At 43.1% G+C, this 12901-nt stretch overlaps 1 protein-coding gene across 1 annotated transcript in view; it reads right to left on the minus strand.

Moving 5' to 3' along the window:
* Positions 1–12901, minus strand: part of lhpp (phospholysine phosphohistidine inorganic pyrophosphate phosphatase) — a 142956-nt gene that overhangs the window by 104376 nt on the left and 25679 nt on the right. Inside the window, exons 2-3 of the mRNA XM_080205286.1 lie at positions 6871–7058; positions 3687–3840 (exon numbers count right to left, since the gene is read on the minus strand). Coding sequence (XP_080061412.1) covers positions 3687–3840; positions 6871–7058 — 342 coding nt within the window. The remainder of the gene's footprint in view (positions 1–3686; positions 3841–6870; positions 7059–12901) is intronic.

The following is a 12901-nucleotide window of genomic DNA, read 5'->3' on the forward strand; positions in this document are numbered from 1 at the left end:
GTCTGTTGTAGGTAAAATGTTAGAATCCGTCATCAAGGAGGAAATAGCGAGGCATCTTGAGGGGAATTGCTTGATAGAGCAGACGCAGCACGGTTTCGTTAAGGGGAAGTCATGTCTGACAAATTTATTGGAGTTCTATGAGGATGTGTCTAGGGTGGTGGATAGAGGAGAGCCGGTGGATGTGGTCTTTCTCGATTTTCAGAAGGCGTTTGACAAGGTACCTCACAAGAAGTTATTGCAGAAGGTCGAGGGACATGGAGTTGGGGGTAGGGTGTTAGCGTGGATAGAGGATTGGTTGTCAGATAGGAGGCAGACAGTGGGGGTTAATGGGTGCTATTCGGATTGGCGGTTGGTGACTAGTGGAGTGCCCCAGGGGTCGGTGCTGGGGCCTCAGCTATTTACCATTTATATAGATGATCTGGAGGAGGGAACCGAGTGTATGGTGTCGAAATTTGCTGATGACACCAAGATTGGTGGAACTGCAAATTGCGCGGAGGGTGTGGAGAGTCTGCAGAAGGATCTAGATAGGCTGGACGAATGGGCCAGGAACTGGCAAATGGAATTTAATGTTGGCAAGTGCGAGGTGGTCCACTTTGGTAGGAATAATGGTAGGAAGGACTATTACTTACGTGGCGAAAAACTGCAGCAGGCGACGGTGCAGAGGGACCTCGAGGTCCTTGTGCATGAGTCGCAAAAACCCAGCCTGCAGGTGCAGCAGGTGGTCAGGAAGGCGAATGGGATGCTGGCCTTCATAGCGAGGGGGATTGAATATAAAAGTAGGGAGGTCTTGCTGCAGCTGTATAGGGCATTGGTGAGGCCGCAGCTGGAGTACTGTGTGCAGTTTTGGCCGCCGCACTTACGCAAGGATATTTTGGCCTTGGAGGGAGTGCAGAGGAGGTTTACTAGGCTGATACCGGAGTTGAGGGGGTTGAGCTAAGAGGAGAGGCTGAATAAACTAGGCTTGTACTTGTTAGAGTTTAGAAGAATGAGGGGAGATCTCATTGAGATGTATAAGATGATGAATGGGATGGATAGGATAGAGGTGGAGAGACTCTTCCCGCTCAGAAAGGACAGTAGGACTAGGGGGCACAGCCTCAACATAAAGGGGGGATGGTTTAGAACGGAGTTGAGGAGGAACTTCTTCACTCAAAGGGTACTGAATCTCTGGAATTCTCTGCCCGTTGAAGTGGTGGAGGCTGCCTTGCTAAATATTTTTAAGACGCGGGTTGATGGGTTTTTGATAAGCGAGGGGATTAAGGGTTATGGGGAGAGGGTGGGAATGTGGAACTGAGCCACGACAGATCAGCCATGATCTTATTGAATGGGGGGCAGGCTCGAAGGGCTAGATGGCCTACTCCTGCTCCTATTTCTTATGTTCTTATAATCAATGTCAGGAAAAAGGAAGGAGAATTAAAAAACAACCAAGAAGAGATGTCATTGGTGGACCACATGGAAGGGAAAAGCTCAAGTGTTGAAAGCACAATTCCATATTTAATAAATTTCATCCTACATCCAGTTTTCTGTAGCTCTAATGAAGGGTCATCCTGACTCAAAACGTTAGCTCTGTTCTCTCTCCACAGATGCCGCCAAACCTGCTGAGATTTTCCAGCATTTTTCTGTTTTTGTTCCATGATGTAATACCTGGTTTGAGCCTCCCGGCAGTTTCATGTTCTGGCCACTAGGTGGCTCTGCACTAGCTTGGGTTCTATAATGCTTCTGTCAGACATGAGGACAGTGGACTTTTGATCTTCTTCAAATGTTAACATTTTGCTAACACCTTACGATGGTTAGTCTTGTTAAATTTCTGTCAAACAGACCAAGTATAATCTCCTCAGGCAGTGAGGATTGTAGTCTGTCTACCACGCTGAGCTGACTGGTGCCTCTCCTTTCCCCCATTTCCAACAGGCCCATAGATCGCCCAAGGCAAAACTTGTTGAGTCAGTTCTCCAGGGTGTATTCATTCACTGCAAGCCACAACTTAAGGCATTGTTAATACAACCGGAATGGACTGCAGTAAGGGATCTCACCACCTCCCGGTAAATCTTACCAAAGTCACTTTATTAGTTCAAAACCTGAATTGATGATTTGATTTCATCCCAATCAGCATATTTGAAAACCTATGATTCTCTCCAATCAATTCTTTTATCAACCCCCCACCCCAACCATCCACACTCAGTTCTGCTGTGTTCTTCACAGGGGTAGTTTTCTGGCCTCAGGGGGTTATTCCACCCTTCCACACAACCGGCTCAAGAAGCTTCTTCCTTGCTCTCATCAGACTTTTGAATGGACCGATCACATTAAGCTGATCTTTCTTTTCCCCCACCTGTAGCTGCAATACTACATTCTGCACCCTTTCCTTTTCTCTTATGTACTTTGTGAGTGATATGTTTAGTCTACGGTGCGCGAAAGACAATACTCTTCACTGTATCCCAGTATATGTGACAACAAATCAAATCAATCCATCAGGGGTATCCACCTCCCCTTACCAGTCATCTTCCTCAAGGTGCTCCGGTTTCTTCCCACAGATGTGCGGGTAGGTACGTTGGCCATGCTAAATTTCCCCTTGGTGTCCCAGGATACATGGGTTAGAGGGATTAGCAGGGTAAATGTGTGGTATTACAGGGATAGGGCCGAGTGGGATTGTTGTCGATGCAGTCTCCATGGGCTGAAAGGCCTCCTTCTGCAGTGTAGGGATTCTATATCTATTTTCACCCTTAGCACCATTATATCACGCCACCCCCCCCCCCCCCCACCTATCTTCCTCCAGCTAACCCAAATGTTCTTCTTGACATGAAAAGAACTCTAAGTATTGTCTCCTGATATGAGCATCATGTAAGCTTGATTAGAGACTATTGCAATATCTCCCATTCCAAAACCAGTGGTGTTCATGTTTCTGGACTATTGACTACATCGAAAGCTCAAGCAGCAAAATCTTAGCTCACAGTAAGTTTGTTCCAAACTAACAGAATAATTAAATTAAAATGCAAGGCTAAATTATTATTGAGATGTGACAACTTTACATTCCTATTCCTTACACAATGACACAGATGCACCTTAGAAAACATTCTTTCTGGTTGTATCACAGCTTGGTATGGCTCCTGCTCTGTCCACGACTGCAAAAAGCTACAAAGGGTTGTGAACGGAGCCCAGTCCACCACGCAAACCAGCTTCCCATCCAATGACTCGGAAAAGCAGCCACCATAATCATAACCCTTTGTACCCTGGACATTCTGCCTTCCACCTTCTTCCATTGGGAAAAAGATACAAAAGTCTGAGGTCATGTGCCCATCGACTTAAGAACAGCTTCTTCCCTGCTGCCATCAGATTTTTCAATGGATCTACCTAAGTTGATCTTTCTCTGTACCCTAGCAATGACTAACATTACATTCTGCACTCTCTCCTTTCCTTCTATATGAGGGGTATGCTGCGTCTGTATAGTGCGCAAGAAACAATACTTTTCATTGTATACTAATACACGTAGGAATAATAAATCAAATCAAAAAGCCACAATCAGACTAAAGAGCTTTGTTGGAATAGCCTTTGATAGTTAATTTCTCAGCATAGATCTTATGAGGAGAGACCCATGGATTTGTCCCCATTTTCACAATTTAAAATGGAATTATCCACATGGCAGACAGGTTTGTAAACTTCAAGGCATTTGTATCCAACAGTAAGGAGCCTCTTACCCGCTGCCAAGAGAAAGCAGGACAGGTTTTTCCAGGCCTATCAGAACTTGAAAAGCCTTATTCAGGTTCTTGTAAGAAAAATTGTCTGCAGCATCTCCAATCACGACACAGTTGGGATTTGATTGGTCAATCTCATTAAACTCTGGCAGAAGACCTAGAATTGAATTAAAGAGAGAAGCACATTTAGATGCTGTACTTCACAGCTTTACCATTTGAGATCAGAATGTGAATTCAACTGCAGAAGATTTAGTAATATCTTGTCTTAACTGTATTCTACTGCTTTAAGCTCCTTACAAATACTTCTTTACTCAAATACCAGGAAGAGAGAGATATCTTATACACCAACACATTCAGGCGCAAGCGAATACATTTACATTCATGCGCACACAGTTATATACATGTGCACACACACACATACACATATTCACAAATATATTTTGCACAAATTCATGCATGTGCACAAACACACACATGCGCACACATATATTCATACACACACTTATCTTCCACACACACACAGCTTCAAAGAAAATATTCAGGCCACAAAATCTCATAATACAGTTGTTGAATGTATTTTTCAATACAGAGCAGTATATGTTAGCTTACAATGAGACTTACACAAGGTATAGGCTTTGGTTGAACCAGGAGAGGCACTGATCATCGATAACTAAAAATCCACTCTTTGACAATCAAAAGCATCACGACTCAGTTCCTGACCAATATCTTAGAGGTTGTTATTGACCAGACTGGCTACAAGTGTAGAAATGTGACAAGTAACTCAATTTCCTGATCAAAGCTTTCTAGATACAAGGCTCAAATCAGGAGTTTGGTGGAATGGTCACCACTCACTCGCAAGGGTGCAGCTGCAGCTTTCAAGGAGTCTGACACCATCCCAGACAGTTGTTATGTTGTCCCTGCCACTATATTCAACATGACTGTTTGCTCATGTGGGGATTTCCCTATTGATTTGTCACCTCAGACACAGAGCTTTTGCTCATTTCGAGGCATCCTTCAAGTGAAGGGTGTTACTGATTGCACCCATATTGCCATAGAAGGCCCCAAATTAATATGCAGATTGAAGTCAACCCAAAGTCCTTCCACTCAATTAATGTACAGGTGGTTTGCGACCTTCCTCCCTTAGTGAGTGTGTGTGGTTGCCCGACCACTGCCACAACTCCTTCCAGTTCCCAACTCCCTCACCTACACAGCTCCTTGGTTTGTTCCTAGGGGACAAGGACTATCCCTTAACTATTCCCTTGAGGGAACATAATTACAGTGTCAGCCAGGCCATCTCCAAGGAGTATCATAAATCAGGTCATTTTAAAGATGTGCTTCAGGTGCATGTTTGCTCAGATGGAGCTCTACAATATACCCTTGCAAGGATATTAAGAATAGTAATGATGTGTTGCATGTTGCAACAATATTACGCAGCCGAGGGGCATAACATTCAATGCCGGTGGTGTCATGGCCAGGGCTCCAACCTCTGAGAAGAAGGAACAGGAGGAGGATGATTTGTGGGGTGGGGGGGGGGGTTCTCCAGTGTAGAAATGCACATTGAGTCATGTTGAAGTGCAAGTGAATATATTCCAGTTCTCAAATGTGTCAAATACAACGTGAAAAGTGCCATTACAGTGAACCCATTAGTGCTCTAGGCAAGATGGCATTCTTCATTCTCACACACGCCAATGAAGTGCCTCCTGTGTTGCCCCAGAGGAGATGAGACAAGTTGTTCACTTCTCTAAATGGCAGCTCTGCATACAGAGCTCTGGGTCATTAAGAATTGGTGTGTGTACACAAATATGCTTTTTTGCAATTCTGTAGTAGACTGGGATAAATTTTCCGGTTGTGCCCACTGCAGAAATCGTCAAGGACAAGTTGATGGGTCATTTACAAGGTGCAGGAAGAGATGGACAGGATAAGGGAGACAAATGGAAATTCTGCTGGAAAGAAGAGCAGTATTTCTTCAGAGAAGACATTCCTGGAAGAGTTTCCTGTCTTGAAAGGCAGGATTTTCGCCCCAAAACCAGAAAATCCCAGCCAATGTCAACGGATCTTTGCATGTTCTGCCACCTGCCCCCCATCCTGCCCACTACAATTCCTGTGGCAGGTGGGACGGGAAAACTCCCCCTGAAATGTTGATTCCATTCTCTCTCCACAGATGCTGTCAGACCTACTGAGCTTTTCCAGCGTTTTCTGGTTTTGTTTCATTTAAAAGGTCCATTGAGCTTGGACGGAAATTTCAGGCTGGCTGTGACCTGAAAGTCTCACCCAGTATCTTTAAATACAGCATTTGATAACAATCTAACTTTCACAATGTTGACTATTCTCATCCATTAACCATTCCTAACATAATATTCCTCATTTACCAAATCCCATTATCTTCTTCATACTGTAAACAATTCAGCCCAAGAGCAAAATGTTCAGGATAACCATTCTGAAAGGAGAACCATTAAAACGTTGCACCATGTGATTTCTTTTCCTTTCGATTAGAAAAAGACTCACTAAAAACACTACTAATCTGTCATTTCAGATGTCCCAGAACTATCACTTTGGAACACAGGATCTAGAGCACAGGGACAGGACATTCAGCCTAACCAGTCTCTGCCGGTGTTTATGCTCCTCACTCAACCTCCTCTCACCTTCTCTCATCTGAATCGACCGTTGTAACCTTCTGTTCCCTTCTCCCTTGTATGCTTAGCTAGATTTGCCTTAAATATGTCAATATTCACTTCAACTGCTCGCTGTGGTAGCGAGCTCTACGTTCTCGCCAACCTGCCGGTGAAAGACATTTCTCCGGAATTACTTATTGAACTTCCTGGAGACTACCCCATATTCATGGTTTGGAGCACTCTTCCCCACCGGAGGAAACATTCCCACTGTACTCACTCCAGCAAAAGCAGTGATCATTTTAAAGGCCTCTATTCATTCACCCACCTCCCTCAATCCAGCCTGTCAATCCTTTCCTGATATCTGGACCCATTCAACAGGACTGGGTCAAACCTGCTGAGTTTATTCAATTGAATCATGACTGATCTCGCCACAGAACAAATTTAATCATTAAAAATTAGCAACACAGAAGAAGCATCAAATAATTTGAAGCAATGTTATTTGTTATTCAGGAAGAACCATGCTGAGAACTAATAAACCCACTGGTTAAAACTAAGCAAAACCTTTCAGCACTAACCATCGTGTACAAGGAGGTGTGGCCTAAGTCCACGTTCCTTCAGAATTTGACGAACGGCAGGGGCAGGAGCAAAGACTTCATTGAGAGCAATATCAAAGCCCAGGTGCCGCAACTTCTCCACAAACGTCTCCCGGGTGGCCTGAGTTTCGTTGGTACAGAAACGTACCTTTAAATTGGCCTCTTTGATTCTGTACCAGAAAGAGTGAAGCATTTACATTAAATACTGCTTTATATTGATGCTGCTGTTTACCAGAGTTAAACTAAAAGGAACTAGTACTACAAATAACCCGCTTCGGGCCATTTTGCAAAGTATCTTATGTCATAATTATATCAGCACTCTTAATGCAGGATAAAGATGAGAACATTTCTTATTGAGTTACTGAACTTGTGTCCTGCTGATAAGATTTTTAACACTGAATAAAAATATGTAAATAGAAGTGATGCTACTGAAATTTCTCAAAGTGTTTACACAACACATTCCAAAAGTAAGTTCAATTACCATTCAACAACACCATTTTCCAATCATACAATCCCTACAGTGCAGGAGGCCATTTGGTGCATCGAGTCTACAGTGACAACAATCCCACCCAGGCCATATCCCTATAACTCCATACATTTATCCCAGCTAGTCCCCCGGACACTAAGGGGCAATTTAGCACAGCCAATAAACCGAACCCGCACATCTTTGGACTGTGGGAGGAAACTGGAGCACCCGGAAGAAACCCACACAGACACGGGGAGAACGTGCAAACTTCACACAGACAGTCACCCAAGGCTGGAATTTAACTTGGGTCCAAATGGGAAAATGCTGGAAAATCTCAGCAGTGCTAACCATTGTGCCACCATGCCACCTGTTTTCAGGGTACAACCTGAGTGAATGGAGTGCAGCAAGTTTGGAGGGAGACAGGTTAGAACGTGGGGAGTAGAGAAATTGAGAACGTGGATGTCAGTCTCTCTGCAGAATGGCCTGTTTGTTCAGCCTAATCAGCTACCCAGCACGTGGGGGCAGCTGGCCCTGTCAGCCTCAAACACTCCTCTATAAAAATGATTGGGATGAGAATGACATGGGAAACCGGCATGTAGTCTGGTACAGGTATTTTCAGACCCCAGTTCCCCTCTGCTCTGGCAGGAGTCGTGGTATGATGTGCATATACCTTTAAGGATTGTTACTTAAACTACTGTCAATCAATTTCACAATGACCAGGACGTGGTATATTAGACCCACGACACAGTCTGCAAGCAGTAGTGATAGAAGCCAGATTTGCCATACTTAATACTCAGTAAACATTTGTATGTCACCTTATCTTCAACTAAAGAGTCCACATTATTGTTTCACCAATCCATATGGTTTGAATGATACATTTATGTGATAACAGTGGGGCCTGAAAATTCATCCCAATACAGCATGATATATATATCCTACAGGTTCTTCCAGTCTCGCTGAAGTCAATGGACTGCTAACTGCCTTGCCACATCAGCCGCAGTGGAACCCACCACCACAGAGCAGAAAATTTCAGCCATCATTGCTAATGCTACATGACTATGGTGAAAGGTAGAATACATGAAGCGAGCTCAAAACTTCGAAGGTTAACATCAAACACCTTTAAACAATGATACAACACAGGCAATGGCAAACGAAGTATAGACTAAATATCTTGAATTTAGCAAACGAAAAGACAAGAGTTCAAAATCCCTGATAACGTGGTGTTTGTATTCATATCAATTGGGATCGAAACCAGCTTGGGTTCTACATGCAAGTTATTAGCCAACAAACACATTGCTTTGATCTCAAGAATTAACGCAGTTTAGCTGCTGCTAAGTGGTTCCTCTGAGCAATTATACTGCATAATCAACATTTACCAAAATGGAGGTGTGGCATCACTATTCATCATTGCGTCACTGTCACAAACCCGATTGAAAGGCTGGCAATCCCCAATTAGAACACTCCTTTTAAAATATGGATCAAGGTTTCAACTTAAACATAAAAGGCCACCTTGTCAGTCAGCCCATCCACCAACCATAAAGATGATGGGAAATCCCAGTTAGCTGCTGTTTAACTCAGTTAAATTAGCTTCTTGATTCTCAGTGCTGCTGACTTGCATGTGGGTCCACTAACCAAGGGTGCAATAACATTGGGACATGCACCCAACACACTCTCGCATGATTTTACGCGTTTTCACCCACCTAAATAACACAGAATTCTAGCTTTATATGTGTGCATTTTAGGAAGTGACAAAATCCTTGTAGTTTCAGCCTCCCTATCAAACTTAAACAAGAGTGGGGGGTGAAAATCAGATAAATTGGTTCATTGAGAGGATTCCAATGAGCTGAACTGTACTTAAACATTGCCAAATATTGCAGAACAGGCAAATATTGGCTGCGAACATAAAACCAGGGAGATAAGATAATGAAATCATTGAGTTTTATCAATGTTTGTGTTGGAAAGCACGTCAGTCTGCTTTCCGGGCAACAAAAAAGTACATGACTTAACAGGTCTTTCCAAATGGGGCTGATGGTCAGTTTCTTTAGCACTATTTATCTTAGCTAATTACAGTTAGTGCAAATTATCAATTACAGTTAGAGGTAATTGCCCTTCATACAGAAAGCTTTCTTAGTTCATTCAGAGCCATTAATATAATACTACAATTAACGCTCACATTTACATTACCAATATATCTCCATTGTTCTAAATTGTGAAGTAATTTCATTTTTCACAGGAGAGCCTCTCTTAATTTACTGATGCAATTGACTGACTAACTAGAGAGACTGTCATGGGGCTAATCAGTGATAATGAATTATCATTTGACCTTGTAAGGGTAATGCACAACACATGCTCCCTTTGGATAACTACGGTTGACATCTGCTGGAACTTTCACTTCAGTGAAGTTTGTGTTCACATATGGAGTCAAATACCACTAATTACTTAGAATGATAGTCTAGAGCAGGATGATCTCAATCATCAGAAAACCCATAAACAGAACAAGAAAAGGTTTTCTTTTCGGTAGAACTTAAAACAAGACACAATGATCCCTGCGGTAAAGGAAATGAAAGGAAAGGTTAGCATTTTAGGTGGCATCAAAGGTTCAACCTTTCTTCTCTGGGCAGCACGGTGGCACAATGGTTAGCATTGCTGCTTCACAGATCTAAGGACCCGGGTTCGGTTCCCGGCTTGGGTCACTGTCTGTGCGGAGTCCGCACGTTCTCCCCCTGCCTTGTGGGTTTCCTCCAGGTGCTCCGGTTTCCCCCCACATTCTGAAAGATGTGCTGGTTAGATGCATTGGCCGTGCTAAATTCTTCCTCAGTGTACCTGAACGGGCAGTGGAGTGTGGCAATCAAGGGATTTTCATAGTAACTTTGTTGCAGTGTTAACAAAAGCCTATTGTGACACTAATAAATAAACTTAAAACTCTTTCAGGTGGTTTTTAAACATTTTCTAACAATAAGTTAGCTGTTATATAAAGTACACAGTATGTCATAGATGTTTTGGAAGAAAATATGGAACAAAAATTATAATCATCCAGAGATTAGAGTACAGTGCCATTATGCTCAACAAAATACATGGATCTTTGATACCAGACATTCAGGGATAACACTTATATTTTACACAGTCAACCTTTATGGAAGTATCAATTCTAGTTTCAATTGTTAGAATCAGAAATTCAATTCTGAGTTTTATTTCTGCTACTTTGGCAATTGTGGTGTCATATTTGGCAATGATGTTTATGGGGAGGGACTGTAGATGGAACAGGCTCAGATGTGCCATGAACCTCCAACGTCTAGTTTGTTCCAAGACACTGAGGTAGGCTGACAATTAAATTGACTGAAAGCTCTGCTTGGACATGGAATACCTTGCATTCTGACAGCATTTTATACACAATGCTGTAATTAATTGGACCATTCAGAGACATCAATTCTTGCAGTTGGATACATGTACAATCCTACTCAAACGTGATATATCAAAAGTTAGTAGAAAGCAAATTCTGAAGCTTTTTGTTTGCAAAATAAAGAATGAATTATATCTATACTAATTTACAGCAGAATTATCACTTCTTCCATTCCCCACATCATCCACCCATGAGGGTTCTGGTTCAAATTATTCTATGCCATAGGCAATTGGGTATTGTAGTCTGCAATCTCCAATCTCAAAAATGCTAGTTTAGGCTGCTCCCAAACTAATTTCAGAGGAGTCCTTACTGCCTGCATAAGGGCAGCACAGTGGCACACTGGTTAGCACTGCTGCCTCACAGCACCAGGGATCCAGGTTCAATTCCTGGCTTGGGTTAACTGTCTGTGTGGAGTTTACACATTCTCCCCATATATTTCCCCATGTGCTCCTATTTCCTCCCACAGTCCAAAGATATGCAGGTTAGAAGGATTGGCCATGCTATATTGTTCCTTGGTGTCAAGGTGACTAGCTAGGATAAATGCAATGGGTTATGGGGATAGGGCCTGGATGGGACTGTGGTCAGTGTAGACTCAATGGGCCAAACTCCACACAGACAGTGACCCAAGCCTGGAATCGAACCTGGGTCCCCGGCGCCATGAGGCAGCAGTGCCACCCCAAAACTTAATCTTTGGAGCGTGGAAGAAAACTGGAGCACCTGGAGAAAACCCACACAGACACAGGGAGAACATGCAGACTCCACACAGTCACCCGAGGCGGGAATTGAACCCAGGTCTCTGGTGCTGTGAATGAATGATGAATAGATTGAATGATGTCATTCAATTTCTAGCACATGCATGGATCAGTGTGCATGTATGTTTTGGTATCGTCAGCCATCTTGCATTGGCAGGAGACATGGTGTTAAATATATCAAAACATCACCCAATTCTTTTGGGATTTATTTATTGATTTTTGTTGCAATGGTGGATTCCATTCCTTTGCCCTTTCTGTCTCTTCAGGCCAGGCAACCCTGAAAAGCAGAGAGGTAGCAATGTTTCCCAGACCATCAACAGTTCTCTACAATTGGGCAGCAGAAGATGCTAGACTGTGAAGTATGGATGACTATTTGAGGAAATTAAGTATTACAGTGGGTGAAATGTTTGTCTTTTGGCTCTGGGTTTAAGTCTAGCCTGAACTGATAGGATGTAAATCTCCACTGTCTGCTGATAATAGGAGGCCTTTGCAAATCACACGAGGACTGTTTCCAGCAAGAACACACACACACAGCCTTTCCTTATCTGGCAATCCCACTCAGCCACAGAATAAACATAAGAACTTGGAGCAGGGGTAGGCCATCTGGCCCCTCGAGCATGCTCCACCGTTTAATAAGATCATGGCTGATCTCTTTGTGGAGTCAGCTCCCCTTACCCACCCGCTCACCATAACCCTTAATTCCTTGACTGTTCAAAAATCTATCCATCTTTGCCTTAAAAGCATTCAATGAGGTAGCCTCAACTGCTTCACTGGGCAGGGAATTCCACAGATTCACAACCCCTTTGAGTGAAGATGTTCCTCCTCAACTCAGTCCTAAATCTGCACCCCCTTATTTTTGAGTCCGTGCCCCCTAGTTCTAGTATGCATGGGTAGAAAATGGAATAGATGTCACGCTGGTACAGTAGGGATGCTCTATTGAAGCAGGATTCAGGCATATTGTCAGTTCATAGTTGTGGGAGTTTTGTATCTGGTTGTACTACAACTGACCTTGGAATGGCAGTGCTTAATTCTGATACAGGGTGGATGAAATGGGACAGCTCCATGGTCCAGCACTAACATTCCTCATTTTGGTGAGTTTGAAAAATGAAAAAAATTACAGTCCTTCTGTTTTACTTCCCTACCCCACCTTCTGCTCACCCACTTAGGGAGTTCATTGCTGCAACGCCACTGGTATAAACAATTCCGGATGGGCTGCTTGGGGGAGAATGCCAGCAGTGATGCCACTTACTGTTAGATACCACTTACTATTACTATGAACTACATAATTACAGTACAGGCTTTTACATACAAATGATATCAGAGCTGAAATTGTTGTAACGAACTGAATAAGTCCTGTCCCCAGACTTGTTTCTGAAGGGTCATTTTTCCTTTACT

This window comes from Carcharhinus amblyrhynchos, chromosome 17 (genome assembly GCF_965287045.1).
Source record: "Carcharhinus amblyrhynchos chromosome 17, sCarAmb.v2.hapA, whole genome shotgun sequence".
Taxonomy (NCBI): Eukaryota; Metazoa; Chordata; class Chondrichthyes; order Carcharhiniformes; family Carcharhinidae; genus Carcharhinus; species Carcharhinus amblyrhynchos.